This window comes from Thermobia domestica, chromosome 8, assembly GCF_964235325.1.
Source record: "Thermobia domestica chromosome 8, izTheDome1.hap1.1, whole genome shotgun sequence".
In the NCBI taxonomy this organism is placed as follows: Eukaryota; Metazoa; Arthropoda; class Insecta; order Zygentoma; family Lepismatidae; genus Thermobia; species Thermobia domestica.
In genome coordinates, this window is record NC_137461.1 from 78,481,478 (window position 1) to 78,504,035 (window position 22,558).

The 22,558-nt window shown below is 34.2% G+C and overlaps 1 protein-coding gene across 1 annotated transcript in view; it reads left to right on the plus strand.

Annotated features, from left to right (window-relative positions):
- LOC145692191 (methyl farnesoate epoxidase-like) overlaps window positions 1-19,980 on the plus strand; it is a 44,747-nt gene extending 24,767 nt beyond the window's left edge. The window contains exons 2-5 of the mRNA XM_081767488.1: window positions 1,871-1,961; window positions 7,536-7,784; window positions 18,419-18,837; window positions 19,840-19,980. Of these exons, the coding sequence (XP_081623614.1) occupies window positions 1,871-1,961; window positions 7,536-7,784; window positions 18,419-18,837; window positions 19,840-19,980 (900 nt within the window). The remainder of the gene's footprint in view (window positions 1-1,870; window positions 1,962-7,535; window positions 7,785-18,418; window positions 18,838-19,839) is intronic.
- The last annotated feature ends 2,578 nt before the right edge of the window (window positions 19,981-22,558 follow it).

A 22,558-nucleotide genomic window follows, 5' to 3' on the forward strand; every position in this document is an offset into this window, starting at 1 on the left:
CAGATGTCTGTAAGCAAATGAACACGAAAAGAATCTTAGCAAGATGGTAAGCAGCAAGGGCGCCCATGTTGTGGTTTCCAAGGGTGGCAAATATAAGCGAGGTTTCAAATATAGTTTCAAATTTTGCCGTAACTAATGTAAAAATTCTATTGGACTTTCGATATTCCCAAGTACGATTTTCTTTTAGGGGGGCAAGCGCCCACCTTGTCCCCCTGATGGGCGCCCTTGGTAAGCAGTAATATCTTTTATATTTGTTTTTCCCCTTCTGATTATTGTGAAGGTAGTGTTCCCCAATACAGTTTTAAGGAAAACGGATATCCAACAATGATTTTCCGAAGCGGATCAATGCGCCTCTGTATTTTGTGTCAAATAACAGCGTCACTTTCATACCTCGCACCGAATAACATCTGTTTTTGGATTACTCACTATAACAGTCACTGTGTGAAACACTGGTTATAAAAATAACCACAACAGTTCGAATATAATTCGTGTTTTGTAACTTCAAAATCATCTGATCAAATATGATGTATTCTCGGTTAAAGCCGTGCCTTCTATATAGATAGTAATACACCAATAACAATGTCAGGCATATACCAGAAATTTTAAATACACGAAAGAAAAATTTTAATTCGATGTATTTTAGTCATTAGTTACCCGTGAGAAAAGATCAGTATAGTAACCTCGTTTTAATAAAATTATGCTTCGACAAATAATCGTCCATATGTACAATAAATACAAAATATTCTAGTTAAGTAACACATTGGTTAATAATGATTTCCCGACCATAAAGAGTTATCTACAAACGCACTTACATAGATTCAAAATAACAGTGAGTAGAAGTGTTGACCGTGCACCTGGCTGTTACAATAATAACTGCTGTTTTTATATTGAAACCATAGCAAAAGAATAACAGCTTTACTTGGCTTGGAATTTGTTCCGTAAGGGTTTAATACAACTGCAATGCAAAATTTGCTTTTTAAATTTCCGGTAATAGATATAATAATGGTTGCATGTTTGCTTCCCGATACTCACCACAATTTAGGGAAGGCTGTTACGGATAAAGTTCCCAGGCAACAATTTGACAGGAGTTCACTTGTACATTAAAGAAGAAAGGTTCTTCTCTCGAGTATTATTAGAAAGAAATGATTGAGTTTCAAATCACTGTTTGTACTTTCTAATTGCGTACAGACGCTCATCAATTTATGATTTTCGCACAGAATAAAGGAATAATATAGAGAAGAAGAATCAGGGTTAATAAAATATTACCGTACATAGATTTTTTTACACGATCTGTTACTGTTATTTCTTAACCTTTGACATCATGTTTCGTCACTCAGGCTATATAAGACGTAGACCTACAGTTGAAGGCGAATACACTCAACGCTTCGTCACCCGGAATCGATGTCGATGTATCGTGGATTAAGGGTTCTCGAATTAGCTACAAGACTACCAAGAAAGGCTGTGAAAAGAAACATAGCTTCCCAGCTAAGAATAATTTTTGAAGATAGATATAGCTGAAACAATGTATGTGTGGCAAGTCGAGAAACGGAATCCATCAAATTTACTGGTAAATTCTGTTACGATACAGATTGAAAGCACATTTTTTCGTTGTTTTTTCTCATTATATAAATACAATATGTATTAACTACAAAGCTTATTGTTAGTCAAGCTTATGTGTAATCTCAAAATACTGAAAAATATTTGATTTTATTTATTAAAGGAAACACAATGAGTACATAAAAATATAGATAATAAAACATCAAGCTTATATTATATATATTCGTAAGTTTTGAGTATAAATATTAACTATTAAATCTTATTATACTTACTTGATCCTGTATTCATAAAATTATTATTATTCTTATTATAGGTGGAAACAATGTGGCTGTGGTTTATTGTTCTCTTTTTAATTGCTGTGTATAGCTACCTGAAAAGAATGCAGAACAAGCAACTACCTCCAGGTAAGTAACAACTTACACATAGGTGCACACTGCTGTTTGTAAAAATTGAAACATCAGAGAAGACACGAAAAAAGAAAGAAATATGTACCACATAATTCCTAGATGACTGTCCAGAAATGATTACAAATTTCGTAACTTCAACCTTTGTTATATTACTTCTAACTTTAATAACTTACTGCTACTTGAACTCATCATTTGCTGCAACTAAAGTATCTATATATGGATGAGACAGGTGATGGATATATTAATGTAAATTAGCTTGTCACACTATTAGCCATCTTAGACAATAACCTTATCTGTTAGAGGATTTTAATATTCGATGGACAATATATAAGGCGATCCTGAGATTCAGGAATTTTGAAACTGACGAATCAAAACCAGAACATGAGGATGCGTAACGTCAGTGCTGTATTTATTCAGAGAAGTCAACACTCGGTTCTCTGTTCCTATATCTATTTAACATCCTGGATTCCGCTACACTGTACGTCTGACGGTGAGATTGCAGACAATATATCTGTCACAATGTGTCTTTTTCACATCGAGTATTTGATTAACCATTGCTGCGTATGTTAATGTTCTGTATATTTCAGTCAACATGTTCATTATTGTCATGGCCACTTATCGTATAAGATAACACAGCAACGTGATGCTTCTTCACACGTTTTCTGTTCGATTGTATACTCTAACCTATTTCAGTGCTATTTAATACACCGTGCACCGACCCGTGCACCAACCCGTGCAGTAATAGATACACCGTGCACCAAACCGAAGAGGTTCCTGAGCCAATACATGCTCTATCTCGTTGAAAGTGTATCTATGGTAAGTCATATCCTATCGTACAAATCCTGCATCTTTGGATCCATTCACATCTCCGCATATTGGTATTGGAATTTGCAGAAGCTGCAATGTATGCGCTTTCTCCACAATAATTGTTATCAAAATAATTCACTCACAACAAGTGGTGTTTGTATGTTGGAGCACTGAACATTCATAAACTGCTACTATCTTGCGTTCGTATGTTCTCTATGATAGTAAGTAGTTTTAAAGCTGCGAACTGCACATAGTTTTATAGAGTGGGCCAGACGCTGGTGATGTAAAATGAGAAGTGCCCTTACGAGTTTAAAATAGAGTGAATTGTTTCAAGACGTGTTATTAGAATTATGCACATCTGTCCTGTCATTTTGTTTTAGCTGTGTCAATAGTAGTAGTGACTTTGATGATGCTATGAAGAACTCTTGGTGAGGCATAATCAGATATTATTAAGTTTCTTGTCCATTAATATTTTATTATTTTACAAAGGACTTAATCCAATACTGACTAATTCTAAGACCTACAGAACACAAAGGTTTAATGTTGCCTTTTTTTAAAACAAAGCTCTCCATTAACTTCTGTCCTTTGACAAGTGAATTCCGTTTCTACTTTATATCTCTATTTCTGAGAGATCTATCTTAATATTGTTCTCCTAAATGCGCTTAGTTTTCCTAATAGTAACTTTCTGAGTGGATTTCTACTTAAAATTTGAAAGCGTTACGACTTTCTTCTATTCTCGGTAAATGACTTGCGCTCCTGAGGACTCTAAGAATTGATAAACCTAACAAAGTTTCCTAAGTAAAAGTAACCTAAGTAAATGGTAACCTAAATAAATGCTACTAATTGTGCAGCTCCTCGTTATGCAGTTTACGCCATCCCCCGTTCCTGTTCCTCTTCCATCTGAATATTCGACTTCGGCGATAGTTATCCCATATTCCACACACGTAAGCAAAATTTTTGAAATATGTTTTTTTTTAAATAGACTACTAGGGCGATTATCTATGCTCTAGTTGTTAATATTGTCAATGTGTTAATAACTTCCTGATAACGGAGACTTTAATGGCTGCTATACGTATCTCATTTTCTACTATTGGGATAAAAAAAAAGTAGCAATTATTCACAGCGCTTTATATGGCAAAATACAGATGTTCTCCATCTGCTAATTCTGCAGAACAGAATTTGAAACTTGTGGCACCTAGTAGGTTTTTACTATCTTCCAGAGATCTTTAGTTTTAATACTGTTTATTGACAGTAGTCTGTTTTATCCTTTCCCCCTTCTTTCAGAAAATTTACTATTTATTACTTCGAGAATACAGTTGTAGGTATTATTAAATCAATTGAATACGTGTTTTAATTTTACGAATTGAAATATAAATACGGTTAATTATATCAATATTATTTGGATTGTAATTAAACTTACATTGTTAAGTTTAATTCTTTCCAAATAAATATATTTATTTGTACAATTTTTTTATCTTTAATTTGTTCATTGCAGTTTATATGTCAATATGTGTCCAATTACAGCCTCAACCATATCCTCTTATCAAATACATGTACGGGGTATCGTTGTAACGAAGAAACTCACACATATTTGATAAGGTGACGAAACAAAATTGTGAGATATTGAGTATAATATCAGTGTATTTTTGAGCAGAGGAAATCATAATTTGGAATTTTTATTTTACAGTAAACTGCTTTTGGATTTGGGGATAAGGTGATCATAATATTAATAATAAATTTAGAAACATTTCAAGTATAATAGTTGCGTTGCTGTTCAACCAACACCCAAAAATGCCTTTCTCGGAATGTAATTTCTAAGAAACTTATTAGTCTAGAATTTTATTTTATTCGTAGCTTCGCAGAAGTACCCATTGTAGAATGGGAAGAATAATGTGCATGGAAAATCTTTGGAAGTGAGAAAAAACATGTGTGAAGCAAATAATGATGAACAATGACTTCGACATTACCCTTATCTATTCTCGATCCAGCTGACGCTTGCATACTTCGTATGGGAAGAAAAATGTTAACATAAGATAAATAAGATATCTAATTGATCAGCAAGGTACAACGTAGTAGAGTATTATGGGTTTCCTATCTTTGGTTACCTTATAGAGACGTTGGTTCACTACATATATACCTAGTATTTCTTCATTCGAATCTCTCTCGAGATGAAAATCGTAAGAAAGGGCTTCCTTTCCGATTATATCTGGTGAATATATATCTGTGTACAAAGTTTGATGACTGTAGGTGATTCCTTTATACGAGGAAATCTGATGACACACAAATACAGAGACAGAGAATTGCACGCGTTATTTAACTCAGAAGATTACAAGATTCTTTACTCCATGACAGAAATCAAATGTAAGAACAAAGAGTAGATACATAATGTAAATAGCATGTTACTTTATAGAAATCTATTCAAATTTATCTCTATCGTACCATACACATGCAATGGGGATATTCATGGCAAACAACGTAATAGCTTTTTTGTTTCCCTATAAAAATGCAGATACCTTTCCTGAATTTTACATACTTTTACTAAGGTTTCACATAAGACTAAGGTTCAGTTTACGGATAAGTGACTGAGCACCAATCCTAATTTACATTCACATGCTGGATCTCTGTAATTGAAATTAAGGCACAAAATTGAAAGTAGTATTATTCACACCAAGCTTTACATGTATTGTCATAAACATGAACCCTAGGTACATTCTGATGCAATAAATGAAATTAATCAATACCGACATTGTAATGCAATATTATTAGGCACTTTTAGCTAATTTCCAAAGAAGTAAAATATACCTTGAATCTTCCTTTGATTGATCGCCTAAATATATAAAAAAAATAAACTGAAAAAAATATTAGGAAAAACAAAATAAAAACACTTGATTTTTATTGTCATTTTATTTTCAACCAAACTGCATTGAAAATAATTAATATTTATTGACATATATAGATATTTACATTTCTATGTAGTATTAGTTTAAATACGATCTTAAATATGCTTTTATTTACATGTAAGTAGCAAAGAGAGGGTTACAACCTGACTCATAGTAGGCCAAGTGTAACTGAACAGCATGCCCGTTCTTTTCTAAAAGGAAAAGAAAGAAATGATATGAAAAATGCCTTTCAGATCCTCACTCATTTATCTCTGTAAAATAAAGAATCATCCTTGAAACGAACTCAACCAAACTCATCTGATCTGGTTCAAACTTGCCATGGTAGTAGATCTAAATTATTACGGTTTGAAGGCTTCTGGTTTGCGAGTATAAAAGGTCTTCAAATGTTAGGGTTTAAACTTGGTAAAAAATCTTCGTAAAAGAGAACTGTAAGATCATTCTGCTTAAATTCTACAATATTACTGGCATTTAGCGGAAACATATATATATATATATAACAATTGATTGGTAAAAGTGTAATTTCTTCATTATTGTAGTAGATATTTTAGTTAATGATACCTAGACCAAAAGTATAATTGACTTTTTATTTCTAAATTCCATTTAACTTTAAACTATAGTCCAAATATAGGGTGGGGCAAATAAATTTTTCCCGGAGGACAGAGTTCCAAGATACAAAGATACACAGGAAAGCAAATTGTTCGCTAACCTGCTTATAGCAGATGTTAAAAATGACTTCCGTTCATCTCTAGGCACTTTTGGGCCCTAGTCAGCAAGTTGCAGAAGCCAGATCGATGCTAAGGTGCTGGAAGTGTTACAATCTCGTCAGATATGTTCTGCTAGAGTCCTTGAAAGCTATGAGGGATGTTGTGATACATCTTAGACATCAGGTTGCCCCTCAGAAAGTAATCGCACACGGACAAATGAGATGATCGTGATGGCCAGCTAGGGCCGAGACGAGACTGACCTCTGCTGACAAGTCTGTTCGGAGTAAATATTGTGTAAATATGATTCCTGGTTCGGTGGACTGCATGGATAGTTGCTCCACCCTGTTGGAAGTAATCGTAGATCTGAATCAATGGTGTGCGTACACGTGGTCACTTTCAATCGTATTCACTCGTCAAGGCAACTTCTATTTGCCCCATCCTGTATAAGACATCAGTCAATAGGTAACATAAACCTCAACAAAATAAAATACTTGTTGGTTAACTCTCTTGCGTTCTTTTCGAGAAAGTCGAAAACAAATGAACTTGGGACCGATAAACAATATCATACTTTGCCAACAATAATTGATATTTTTTCTTTTGCTGCAAGAACTCATTTACTTATTTACTGAAAGGCAAAATACACTACAAGTTAGCAGATCGTTTTCTTACGTCTTCCTGACAATGCGTAAAGAATGAATTTATCCGCAATAGAGAAACTTGTACTGATTTTTCTTTCTTGTATTAGATTCTCACTCTTCTTTGACATAAAACAGTGCGAATCTGTTAATTTTGGCAATAAGTATAGTATTTTTGATAGTATCCTTGTATGAAGATGAATTTGAATGCAGCAATTGCCAACATTTACCTTAAAAAAGCAACAAGATTCAAATTGAAACTGGATATTGGGAACAACGGTTATCAAATTTCGATTCTTACAAGCATAACGTTTAAACACCTGAAGAACTACCAAGGTTTAGTTTATTAAACCATAATATTCCATCTCTAAGATTCATCCATGCTGTAAATATCAACTTTATTACTATTAATAATAATATTATTAATCATTATAATCTAGATTTTGTTAACTTTTTAATTATTTCATCTCATAGTTAGTAATGGAGAAAATAATTAATATTACATATTTTTCTTTTCATTTACAGAACCAATGTCACTTCCATTTTTGGGGAACTATTTCTACTGTTATTATCTTTGGTTACAATTTCGTTCTTGGAGTAAGGTTTTTAATTATGTGTGCGAGAAATATGGTTCAGAAGTTACGTTGAACCAATTTGGTTTGATTCAAATAGTTATCTCTAAAAACGAATTCGTTCGTGAGATTCTTACAAATAGGAAGACGGAAGGACGAGACATGCTCCCAGTCTATAAGTATATCTATAAAGGCAATGGCGGTAAGTAATCTTTTCAGATTTTTCATATATTTAGAATAACTTGTTCTTATATAATTATGTAATTGTATAAGTTTATTTGTATATTTTATCGGTATGTTTAGCATAAAACATATTTTAAAGTAAGAAAATTTGTATTCAAACTTTATATTTCCCTTTCTTTATGTGCCAAGTATAACATGTTCTTGTACCAGGTGGCGCACGAAAAACCGGCCCATAGACAAAGATATTGCAAATTGCCGTCTATTGTTGCTACAACCTCTTTTATCGTCTATTGTTGCGACAACGTTTGTGTAGCGTGTTGTCGGTTTTTAGTACGAAAGCCATGAAGACTTTGTTAAGACGTATGAAGTAAATCTCAGCGAGATGTATTCTCTACAAAGAATCCAATAGTCGAGGCGTACGTGTCTACCGTTCATTTAAGGAAACGCAGAATATTTTTGCAAGGAACTTTTTTGGAGTTTCCGCCAAGGAGCACTATTCAAGATTTTGTTAAGAAGTGGCGTACTAGAGGTGCAGTGTGAAAAGAAAAAAAAATAATAATCAAGCTCCGTCTGTCCGTGCACCTGCTGTGATCGCGGGTATTCAAGCAGGAATGATCCAGAGTCCAAAGAAGCCGATACGGAAATTCTCGAAACAAATTAACATGTACTCAAAATATGTACTCAAATAATCAAAAATTATCAGAGGAATTGAAGAACAATATCCGTAATGAGATTTTGACAATTGATGCAGCAGACTTGCGTAAAGTGTACAATAGCATGTTAGTGCGCACTCAAAAATGCATTGAAACACAAGGCGGTCATTTTCAGCATCTACTGTAAAAGACAAGACAAAATCGCAAGATCATTTCAGTAAATAATGTATTAAGTAAGTAAATTAAGTAAGTGCACTTCACTAACCTAACCTTTGCACTTTTCGTGTATTTTTGGATAAGCTAGTGGCGTGCCGGGTCGGTTTCTCGTGTACCACTCCGTTTAATTAGATGATTATTTAACATTGAAAGTTTATGTTTGAACTTTATTCATACGTTTAGAATAGGACGCACTTATATAATTAGAAAGTCCATATTGAAAGTATACTTTTTCACTTTTTCGCATATTCAGAACAACAAATACATTGTAACTTAGGTATGCATTGAAAGTTTACGCGATATTCATTTGTATGTAATATCCCACTGCAATCCTTTCATGAAAGTTTCCAACAAAAATGTCCAATGCATCAGTACTCAAAGCAAATTAAAAACTGTAAGCAATATTCTAAATATTCATCAGAAAAATAAAATGAGAAGATGACAGTTGAAGTAACCTAACTCGTTCAGATGTCTCACCAGAGGTTTATTCAGGGATTCATCAGTTAGGAAATAAATGAATAGCAAAGGATATTGTGTAATTACATTGTTAGAAAGGAACATGTAAGTTTATCTAATTTTCTTCTTACGTACAATCTACCTAAAATGCCAAAGAGGAAAATTTCAGAAATTGGTCTAATTCAGTCGTACCCTTTCTTGTATGATGGCCCATTAGGTATGTTTGGATATAAGGGTTCGATACATTATTGATTTTGATACTGGTGGATTTGATATAGTCAGAGTCATCCTTTGGCGCCTGGATCTTTTCCAATTGTCTAAATTAATGATATTTAAGAGGCTAGGAGATATATCTGTAATTTAACGAGTGAAGAAGAAAGAAACGGAGGTCGAAGCCATCTACAATTTGGGTAGATAGATCCCTTATCAACTACGCTATCGTGGCTTTATATTGACCTGTATGAGCTATAAATTTCACATTTGCTATTTTCTAAACGAATTAAATGAAGAAAAAATCCATTTTAACTCAGAAACGAGCTCCAATCAAGTAATTCGTTATATATTTGGGGTACTTGTTAAACATTTGGGGTATTTTTGTCGATCATCATTGCTCAACACTAAAGTACTTGAGAAAGTTATTGGCGTAAAAGTTTTCTCTTACTGGCACCTAATGGAAAATGTAGCAAAGATTGACCAAACATAGTAACAATTAAAACAAGGCAATACTCTACACTAAATAATTTTCCTGGTTCAAGTCGTAATTATTGGAATAATCAAAAATATTGGAATAAAATTCTCAAATTTGGAAAAAAATGCTTTAAAACAGTAAGACCTACCCAATACTACAACTCTGTTTAACAGTAGCTTCTCAAATAGAGAAGATTTTTTGTAATTCAAAGTAGCTTCTCATCTTGTGTGATATTGATCTGTCTTGACTGATTACAGGAGAAAAATCCCAACTGAAAATCCAACACAAATAAAAAGTAGTAAATTAAAGTTGCTGTATTTTAGGAAATATTTTGAGTATTTTTACGCTCCTTCTACATCGATACACTTCTGGAGACGTGTTTGCACGCCTGGAAAGCATCTTTAAAGTCCTCGACTGGAATGGCTTTTAAAAACCTTGTAACATGGGCTTGCATGTTCTGCACGGAGTCCCAATGTTTTCCTTTGAGGTGTCTCTTCAAACGGGGGAAAAAGTCACTAGGAGACAGGTCAGGAATATAGGGGTGGGGGACCACTGGGGTTCTGCTCCGGGCCAGGAAATCGACCATGGTGAAGGCGGTGTGACTTGGTGCATTGTACTGGTGGAGTTTCATTGAGTCTTTGATGTCACTTCGAACGCGGGAGACCCTGCGTTTCAGTCTCTTGAGCACTTTTAGATAAAATCCTGCGTTGACAGGTTGTCCTGGTAGCACAAACTCGAAATGGATGATTCCTCGAACGTCAAAGAAGACAATGAGCATGGTTTTGATTCGGGATTTGCTCATGCGCTTTTTTGAGGCGGGGGGAGAATGAGGTGTGCCACTCAGCACTCTGCCTTTTGGATTCTGGATCGTACTCGAACATTTAGGATTCGTCTCCAGTTAGGACCGAGCCTAAGAAATCCGGATCGCAATGCCAGCAACTCCTCGCAGCGCAACTCCATGAAGCGAACCCTCCATCGCGCCGTGTTACAACTTGTAAAAACGTGCTTCATGCGGATCGACATCTACACTCTGTCAGTACTCGCAGCAGATTGACTCCCGGCGCGTTTGGAAGGACAGATCACACACCACTTTTTCCGCGCCGGTAGCGCGCGCTGCGGTGGATTGTTCAGTCAGGGTAGCATCATGCTCATTACTTTCATAATGAACCCTGTATATTACTTTAATTGAGGACACTTTTAACAAAAAATCAACAAACGCTTCTTTTCAAAATGCGTTTTCCAAACGGATGCTGGTACTTTAATAGGAGCTTCACACAATAGCTAACAGAAAATATGACGAAACTGGATATCTGGCATTGTAAAAGGCTCCTGAATATAGCAAATTTTCTCAAAAATACACATTTCTATTTTCAGAATTCAACAAGTGTCTCAATTTTTCAATATTTTTCCCCACTACTTGGGCATAGCTTTTTGCAAACTGAAAGGATTTTTGGCCTTAAGGAAAAAGAACTAAGAAAACACGAAACAATCTCTCCGCTATTAGAATATTATGACATTTTGGAAAGGTTTGGAATAAAGACTGATATAGTTACTATATGAAATCAATCTCCAAATGTTTAATGAAAGCCAAATTGCCTTTTAAGATATGTGATAGAAGAGTACTGCATTATGTAAGAAGACCTGAACTAGGGCCAAATACCTTTTTCAAAATACTTTGCTTCAGCAATTGAGCTTGAGGTCCTTAAACCTGGAAAGTGGAGTGATTCAAAAATTTTGCAAGCACCTCAACTTCCATGAGTGAATCATGTAAGCAAAAATGATGGTATCTTATCAGATGTTGGTATCCTATTTTGATAATGATTCAGAGGAAAGGAAAGAGTTATGTTCAAAAGTTGTACAAGCAAAAGCTAGTGATAATGAAAACACAATTCTGCGTTATGAAGAATCTTTACATAAGTTGTCTTTTCAATATATGAGTATGAGCTTCATAATATGTTTAACATGTGAGAAACAAATTTTGTTAATGCAGAAATTTCTGTTCATATGTTAACTTAAAAGAAAAATATACATTTACTAATACAGTTAACGTCTTATTCTGATATTATTCAGAAAATAAAATATGCTTCGAGCTCATTGAATTTACATGCTTAATATGTATATTTAGACCACATGGCTTGATAAAACAAAGAAACATGTATGGGAAATGGATATATTGAGTTTTGTAAAAATTTGTGATTTCTAACATTTTTTAATCAGTAAAGACCGTTAGTTGTCAACGTCAATTATTCCTTTATCAGTTCCTATCTATATGGATGACCAGTATTACATTTTTGAAATATATTGAATAATCGATTTTGAGTACATCTTAAGAAAACATCTCCAGTAAAATTTTGTAAATGTCGTTTGTTGAGTTTTGTTAAAATGGTACTCAATTAATCTATTCGTACTTTAAGAAGTACTATAATCTGCAGGATAGAATGAGCAACCTGCAAATGATGTTTTGTTAAAAGTACCAAACTTTTACTCGCAATTGAAATTTTTTGAACGTTTCAAAAGAAGAAAACATTACTAAAACATGTTTCCTATATTTCAGTTCAATAACACCATAAAATCATTAATTTGAATCAAAGTGCTTAAATGTGGACAAACATTGTTCTTCTGTTAACAATGTTAGAATGTAAGACAGGAAAGTGTTCGTTGTAACCCAAAAAGAAATGAAAGTTGAAGAAATAATGACAATCCGTTCTGCAATGTTTTGCTGTTATATCATTTTCCGTTTTCGTTTTAATTTAAGCTGCACTCCACACAACAGAACTACCATGGTCTTAAGCTACATTCTTTAAATATTTTATTATATCTTACTCAATCTTTACTTGTTAATAAATTGCAGTATTCCAATATAAGAATGCATATATTCTATGCAGTATTCCAATATAGATATTTAAAATTGCTTTACTATATATGAAACTCCGAAGGGAATTTTTGTTTTGAAATAAAGCAAATGGCAACATTTTTGTCTTATTGTGTAATTTTGCAAGTTACCATAACAGTAAAAATTTAGTCTCTGGTAAAGTGATCGAAAGAACTAACGTCACTAGATCAAAGTATCAAAGGTTCGAATCCACTAAGTGAACAAACATGTTTCCCAATTGATTTATCGGCTGATAGAAAAACATAAATAAATCTGAAAAATACAATATTCAGATTTTGATAAAGTGACATTATAAAGACAAAACATATCTTGCTTCATCCGAAAAGCATTGCTTATTGGATTGCAATTGTAAAAGCCTTTGATTGGTTAAGCTACGTATTTCTTTTTCTTAAGACAAGACAGCTGCAAACTCTTTAATAGTGCATTCTGGTATAAATAGCTATATCCTACCTACAGTGTTTATTTCTGGAAATTTATATGTAATTATTTGGAGTTAATCGTATGATTTGGAGATCTTGAAGGATTGTCGTGGCAAAAACAAAATCCAGCTTTCGGAGATTATGAAACTGTTCAACTTATACTTGATTAAAAATACAGAGAGAGAAATATTGATATAGATATAGATATATGAGATTTTCAACTAAACCTTCTCATATTCTTTCCATACAAGTTAGCCATCGGTAGAGTAACTATATTATGTTTAGTGCTGTATAAAACAATTTGGAATTAGCTTATTGTAAATTAACAGTGTTTCTTATTGTATTAACATCACTGTTTAAATGTTGTTGGTTTTCAAGGTTTGTCTAAAGTTCACTAGGAATATTTTATTACAACATAATTTCATTTACAAAAAAAAAAAATCTAATCCGTAAAGTTGCGAGCTATAGAGCCTCGGTATTCACCATTTCGTTTATAGGGATCAATCGTGTTACTTAGCGATGCTGCCTGATACTGGATAAGATCACTTACAACTTTATATTTCGATAGAAATTTTCCATTTTTAACTTTAAATATTTATAAATTAATATTTAGAAACAAATATAGCGATGACACACGTAATATCTATAATATTTTATGATAGAAAAAGACGAAAACATTTCATATATTGTTTCCTAAATATGTCATATACTAACTCTCTTAAACATTCAAGGTCCAGGAATAAGTATGCTTGCCTGATACGAGTTTCCCATGTAACAATTTTAACAGTAGAACAGAGAAAAGCCATATTTAAGAAATTTGGTTCTAATTTAATTATTTTATACTGTAGAACAAAAGTATTGAAGAAATATTTCTCATTAATGATTCACTCGTTTGCGACTCTCAAACATTTCGAAAGTATTAAGGGAAGAATGTTTCTTATGAGATAAATATTCATCAATAGAACACATAATATCCTTTTTTGTATATTGGTAGCTCGAAATAGAAATGTGAACTGCAAAACGCATTGTGAAATTAACCAAATCTATTACATTTTGTTGTAAAATAGCTTGAAGTATTTCCAATTTTTAACTGAAGCATAAAATTAGCATTAATTCAGTATCTAGAAGTTCGTTCACTCACATTTCATTCATAGGGAGAATACATTCCACCAGAACGGACATATAACATAAAGGTAATGAAGAAATTTCTGTCCCTTTTTAACACAACACCTTCGAACATCGATATGTCACCTTAGATGTAATTCGCAGATCAACAATAGTCCCCATTCTACAAAAGTTCGACGATCTTCCACCAACGTTCTGAAAAACCATGCATTCCCTCGCTGTAGAACTTTGTGATCCACGAATCGAAGAAGCTATCAAGTGCATTTTGTACCTCTAGTATGGATTGGAAATGCCGTTCTCTAAAGTGCAAGAAATGGAACAGGGGATAATCGGACGGTGCTATGTCAGGAGGAGTATGGCGGATGCATTAGTGTTTCCTATTCAAGGCGTAGAATGGTGTCCCGGGTCACCCTAAACATGTGGGGCCCATTAACTATTCAGAAGTTCTAGCTCCAGAGTTTTGAGTTTTTCCTAAACACGGTTTGCCTGCTGACAGTACGCAGCTGCATTGATGTTCTGACTAGCTGTTAGCAGTTCTCGATGCAAGATGCCGCGAACAGTCCACCAAAAACAGAGGAGGGCCTCCTTTTTTAGTGCTGGTCTCGGCTGTTTCGGAACCGGTTCATTGAATCCTAACTAATGATGTAGGCGCCGTAACGTTTTGCACAGGACCCACCTCTCATCACATGTCAACATCCTGTCCAGAAATGGCTCCTTCCTCAGTAGAGACATCAATGAAACACAGGTTCCTGCTGCGGTGCGTACTGGCCCAGATTCAAATCGCGTGGGACACTTCGATCCAACTTGTAGTGGTTCCCAATTTGAAGTAGGTGCTGCCGAATGATACCTCCACTTACACTCAATTGTTTTCCCAGTTCCTTACATATCAGGCCATTGTTCGCCTCAATTGCTGCCTGAGGATCTTCATTTTGTACATGTGTTGGTCTTCCGACACGTTGTGTGCCTTCAAGTGTTCCGTTACTGTCGTTAAACTTTTTAAGCCACGGGTGCAATGTCCGTGTAGTCACGACAACCTCACCAAAGGCCTGCCATACCTACAGCAGATAGACCCGAGTTTGACCCGAATTTGAATTCTACACTATAAACATCCTTCTGACGCTCTGTGGAGGTCCCATGTTCACTCTGTCTTTATTCAAGTGTACGGTATAACAGAATTTAACAACCAGGTAGTAGGTTGGATATTAACGCACCAACAACTTACCTTCGCCTTATCTCTATTCGCATTCAACTCCCGGTGTGAGGGTATCTAACACAGATCTCCACAAAAACGACAGAACTTCCTAGTTTAACCTATATTTTAAAACGGAATTTTAACTATGCTAATTTTTAATATTCACAATCACAAATTCAAAAAATTAATCAGTGCTATCTATTTGCAACGTATTGCTCATTCTTATTCTTAAAGAAAGAAAAAAGACAATGGAAAAATTTAGAAGAAACTAACTGCAAACAATACTGTTTAATTTCTGATCATTGGAAGAATACTTTGAGCAGTGGTAAATCCTTCTAAAGCTTTAGCAGGAGAATAAACTGCTTTCCAGTTTTAGTCTTACTTGTAAGATACGTGTACTAATTTTCAGTTCAGTCTCACCACCTACGTATAGCATGCTGCATTTCTATGGACTACAAAAACAGTCTATGGATTTCTAAGATAAAACAATACATATTCATTATTACTATAATAATCTTAACAAAAACCTTAAGAAAAGAATGAATAAGTGGCCTATGTTAATATTTTTCTTCTGAAAACACGGTTAAAAATGTCAATCTAGATATTTGGGGAAGTTTCTATTTCAGTTCTTCTCGCATTACAGAACGTGCAATCATCATTAAGTTCGGAAATTGAAGTTTTTAAGTGATCTGTGATTACACGAATTCCAGTACTTGTCTATTCGGATATACATGCCAAATTCGGATATACAATACAATGAGCACTTCCAATGAAGAGTAATGAGATACAATGACAAGTATAAGTGTATTACCCATTACCCTAGTAATTCAATGTATCGAAACCCATCTCCTAGTTATACCTACCTGTAGGGGCAACTTCTTTAGCAAGTAGAAGTTGAATAGCATCTCTGGGACGTTCATGAGCGTGAAGGCATATTACATAATTCCATGGTATGAAAACAATCCATCAGAATTCGATATAAATTTTTAGAAAATCACTGGAAGCAGCCACTGGCTACAACTCCAGTCTCGCTGTGCCTCCCTCAGATTTCGGCTGAGAGATAGTGTACACGAACTGTTTAAATTACTCGTGCGGGCTATTTATTTAGGAGTGATGCAGACCTCTCCTCTACTAAAAGGAGTACGCGGAATATAGGTGGAGAAACTTAAATTCAATGCAGACGTACTATTTTTTTCGGTGTGCAAGAGGCTGATAAAAGTCACTGAACATTATTTTCTGACTTAAAGCAGCGCTACGATAATGCTCAAGTGCATTTAATTATTCCGAGAAATATGACTAATCAAATTTCTTTTGTATTTCTCATCAGTCTTTACGTTCGTCAATTCCGCAACTCGACAAAAATTGATAATAATTTTGAAATCGTATTCTTTGTCTCAACAGGATAAAATATCGATCTCTAGAAAATATTGATACTGCATTTGTGAGGTTACTCAACTCCTTAAATACTGAACGATAAATGTCTCTGAGTGGCGTCTGGATAAGCTATATCACTGAATTGAATAGATCTAAGGCACTGCAGAACACAATATCGATCTCTAAAAAGGTTGATACTACATTTATGAGCATACCCAAGTCTTCGAACACTTTCTTGGAACGAATAATGTCTCTACGTGGAGTATGCATAAGCTATTTCACTGAAAAGAAGGGATTAATGCAGCAGATTGCAGTCTGATCTAATGCACTAGATTGCACTTTCAGTTACATCTGATATCATTTGTCATCTTCTTAATATCAACTGTACAATAGAGAACAAACATATAATGATAATTTCTAAATTTCTTGAATCTATTGGAGAATACAAATATCCCACTATATGAAGCTAATGTTCCGACTATTTTAAGTCTTTAGTAAGAAAATTAAAAAATCTACGGTAACATAGCCTTGCGGCATATCTGTAGATGTACCATTTTTCATTACATTTCGGGATATTATAGTCAGAAATTTCTTATTGTACGATTCTTGTTTATAAGAGATACAAACAATTAACATTTCTTTACGGTATAAGTGGTATACATGTGATCAGATCAAAATATCTTAATTTTGAAATGTTTAGAGTAGTATGAATTTCATGTCTATTTTAACCTTCATAAAATTTAATTTCGTTTTTATTATTGTTGATAACACGCATAAATATAATAACGGCATGATCCATCACAGACGTAGCACAATCATTTCCAAACAAGTTGAATCTGTTTCAGATAAAATAAAAATAACATTTTACACTTTATGTAACGTCAGCATTATCATCTAGCATAATTTGCTTTTGCTCCGAGAGCATATCAAAATTTCAAGAGTACAATGAAGCATATACAAGCAATCACAAGCACTAATTTGAAGCAATTTTGTTTTTTAATATATACTATTGTTTTTAATTTCATTACCAAACCAATGTCACCATGTAATTGATTTATAATTTATTCTGGTTGTCATAACTCAAACAAAAGTTTGAATTATATAATCTAAAAAAATATATAAAATACATTTTTGTGTTGTTCACCATATTTACTGGATAAGACATTTTTTCTTGATGTGTGGGTACTTGTTTGAGTAATCTTAAAAGATAAACACTGGGAGATGTTCACTATTGTAGGCAATTACAAAACTACATTTTTAATAATTGTGTTAATTGGAGATAAAAAGTTAAAACCTATTGGTACGAGTTTGTTCACTGTTAGTTCACATGCTAAGAACGAACGACAGATTCACCCTGTAACACCTATGTATAGGTAAGGCATCACAATGGAAAACTAAATTATTGTTAACTCTTGATTACTAATTACTACTCCCAAGCTAATTAATTTTAATTGAAATGTAGATATTGTAAGTATTAAATGGTTCATAGAAAGAAAACATTATAATGGATATAAATTATATTCACTTGCTGCAAAACAATTTCATTAATCAACACGCTTTATTAAAAAACTAAATTTGTTTCTATAGCAATCTCCAAATGAAATTGTATTGTATAAAATATTTTGTATTTATTTCAGGTTTATTCTTTCGAAGTGGACAAAAATGGCTGGAACATAGACGACTAAGCTTAAAAGTATTACGAACAGTAGGGTTTGGAAAGGATAAAAATGAATCGATGATTGTTGAAGAAGGATTGCGTTTAATAGGACTGTTACAACAGAAAAGTATGGAATATGGATCCAAAGGAGTTGCAATAAAACATATATTCCATACGCCTGTTTTCAATTGTCTATGGAGATTTATTGCAGGACATACCTTCAGTTACAATGATCCATTGTTACTTCAAATGATACATCTAACTGAAGAATATGAATCAATAACTATGAAATCAGGACTAATACTAAATGCATTTCCATGGCTTAAATATATTCTACCAGGATATACAAATTACACCTACCAAGTTAACATGAATAAATTCATCGGTGACTATATCAAGGTAAAGTTAACTATTTTAAATAGTATTTGGCATAAACAATATTATGTCTTTCATTGTATTTATAAACAACGTGCATATTTGTTAAATTATGTAACACATTTTAGGAATGTCTTCGATTTAGTTCTCGTAATTTACGTAAGGGCGTCATGGCTCTTAACCACCTCTGGATGTTTGTTGACAAATTTGCGGTGTATTTCATGGAGTTCTGTAATCTAACTACCCGCATTAATGATTTCTCGAAGACGGAGAAAGGCATGATCAATCATCTCCATTATAAACCCTCATATCGGAAAACACACTTGTGAAATGGCATGAATAATTAAAAAAAAACATGTGGACATGGACCAGAGTCCTGACCGCTTACTGGTGCAGTAGATGATTAATTTAAAAAGATAATCATCCGTGATAATTCGATACAGAAAATATCCCTGGTAGTTTAACCTGCTGATAGAACTGCACACCATCAGATGACGATGCCTGTTTTCTGGCATCAGTTCATTCGATACTCAATAGTCGAACTGCTTTTACTTTATCGTTTGCGTGGAGCTACTGCAGGGCAGGTTTATGGGTGTCCTGTTGTATATGGTTAGAACGGAAAGAAATCCAGTACGATTTTGAGTTTCAATACTGCACCAGGCTATAAACAATAGTGAATGATTTCACCTTAATCGTTAGAGAGAAAAACGAAACCAGGTAGCGACAAACTGTTTTCTGCAGACGATTAATTTCCTAATTATGTACAGTACTCCATATTCACTCTAATCTCTGTACTACTACCTTCTTTTTTCAATAATAATTAGGAAAACAGAACGCCATGAAAAAAGGAACTCCTTCGTGTGATATACACGTGATACTGCTACTTATTATTATTATTATGTTTTATTATTATTATTATTAGTAGTAGTAGTAGTAAAAGTAGTAGTATAGTAGTAGTTCTAGTAATGAAAGTATTTTCAAAACATTTTAGTGCAACTAAAGCAATGCATTAATTCTCTATTGCAGAATACGTTTGAAAATCACAAACGAACTTACCAAGACGATAACTTGCGAGATTTGATGGACTACTTTTTACAGGAAATGGGCCAGAAAAATTCAGTAATGACAGGTATGTCTGGAGGTGTTGTTACTGCTGTTTATGGATGATGATATGGTTAGAGAAAGTAAAGAAAGGCTTTCTTATTTAACAGGTAGTTGAACTTCATAATTACACATATTTATGCATCTTTGCCACAAAATGAATTATAAGGTATGTTGGTAGTTAGCGAAGCTACTTCTCTGATCATAGAGTTAATGCTTTGTTTATTATGGAGTAAATCTCTTAATACCGATATTCAACTCAATAAAATGTTCGAAATCTATATTTAATTTAAATTCTGTTAAATCGTGATTAATTTAGGATGCTTATCATGCACTGATACAGTATCAAATAAATAGAATCATGAATGAGATTTTTGTGTATTAAATATGTATTTTAATTTTTAGAAACTAATTATTGAAGTAAGGTTTCGTAGTCATCCTCATTAAATCCAATTGTTAACTAACTTCTTCACGACTTATAATTTACATAGTCTTTTACTACAAATGCGCATTACTTCTCTGTCATCACAATTGTATTTCCTCTCTACAGCCCCAGTCTTCCCCATTGCCATCTGCATTGTTCGCTCCTTTAATTATTCTACCTGTTTATCTCTGTCTAACCCAAGTATCTCTTTCGGGGTACCTAAAAATTTACCTTGTAATAATGGGGGTTAATGTAGAAGTTGCCGTCTAACGTGGGTTCCTGTCACCATGGCATGGCGCGTTCTCAGGTTGCGGATCGAGAGGAAGGCCTCTAGATATAGAGGTTAGCTGCGAATATACTGAATAAGCAGTCGCGGACAGCCGACTAGGAGTGGTCCTCCAGCTTGGGGGTTTGGGTGGGACTAACAACCTCATCCTGTAAAAAAAAGCACTTGTTCAGAAATATTCACAAAAGCCTCGGACAAGGACTGATAACTTGGCACGACCTCAGCAAAAGAAAATGGACACGAGATTTGGAACATGGAATATTAGGGGTCTTTATAGAGCAGGCGCGTTAAAATCCGTAACGAGGGAGTTAGAGAAATACAGGATGGACGTAGTAGGAGTTCAGGAAGTTAGTTGGGAAGGAAATGGATCTGAGAATTCCGGAAATTTTATGTTCTTTTACAGGGATGGAAATAAAAATCACGAGATAGAAACAGGATTTTTCGTTCATAAACGTATATTACGAGCAATTAAACGGGTTGAATTTGTTACTGACAGACTTTCTTTTATTACTCTTAAGGGACGGTGGTGTGATATTATTGTTTTAAATTTACATGCTCCAACGGAAGATAAGGATGACGATATAAAAAACAGTTTTTACGAAGAAGTGGAACGGATATTTGACCAACTCCCGCGATGCCATATGAAAATTCTATTAGGGGATGTCAATGCGAAGGTAGGACGAGAGGATATTTTCAAACCGATTATAGGGAATGAAAGTCTGCATAAGGAAAGTAATGACAACGGTGTTAGACTCGTGAACTTTGCAACATCCAAAAACCTAATCGTGAAGAGTACAAAATTCCCACATCGCGACGTTCATAAATACACTTGGACATCACCAGACGGGAAAACACATAATCAAATTGATCACGTTTTAGTAGATAGAAGAAGGCAATCTAGCATAATTGATGTCCGGTCATTTAGAGGGGCTGATTGTGACACTGACCACTACCTGGTAGCAGCGATAATACGAGAGAGGTTATCGTTAAATAAAGGTAATATTCATTGTTCGAAAACGGAGAGATTCAATTTAAAGAAATTAGAAGAGAGCCAGGTAAGAGAGGAATACCAGATTGAAGTTTCGAATAGATTTTCGGCTTTAAAAGATTCGGAGTACACTAGTGTTGAGGATACCTGGATTGAAATTAGAGATAGCATTAAAATTTCAGCTAAAGAAAAATTGGGACACGCCGAAATACGTAGGAGCAAACCTTGGTTCGACCAGGAATGCATAAAACTAGCAGAGAAGAGAAAACAGACAAAATTACGCTGGCTACAAAGTCCGAATGAAATGACTACACAAAGTTTCGCAGATATCAGGCGGGAAACTTCCAAAACTTTTAGAACAAAGAAAGGCGATTTTCTTAAAGCTAAAATTAAGGAACTTGAAGATAATAGTAAAAATAAAAACATCCGGGACATGTATAAGGAAATCAACGAATTTAAGAAAGGCTATCAACCTCGTGCTTATATATTAAAGAAATCTGACGGTACAGTTCTCACTGACACGGATAGCATCTTAAGTAGATGGAAAGATTTCTTTGACGATTTGCTTAACACGCAACCAAAACCTAGTGTTCGTGGAGAATAGGAGATACACACCGCAGAACCGTATATTCCAGAACCCAACCGAATAGAAGTAGAAACCGCTATAACGAAATTAAAGAAACGCAAATCTCCGGGTGTAGATGAAATTCCGGCTGAGTTAATTTTAGCTGGAGGCGAAAAATTGTGAAACAAGATACACAAACTCATTATCGTTATCTGGAACAAGGAAGAATTGCCACAAGAGTGGAAAGAATCAATTATTGTTCCAATCCACAAGAAAGGCGACAAAACTGACTGTAACAATTATCGAGGCATTTCTCTTCTGTCAACATCCTATAAAATCCTTTCAAATATTCTGTTAGCAAAACTGACCCCATACGCAGAT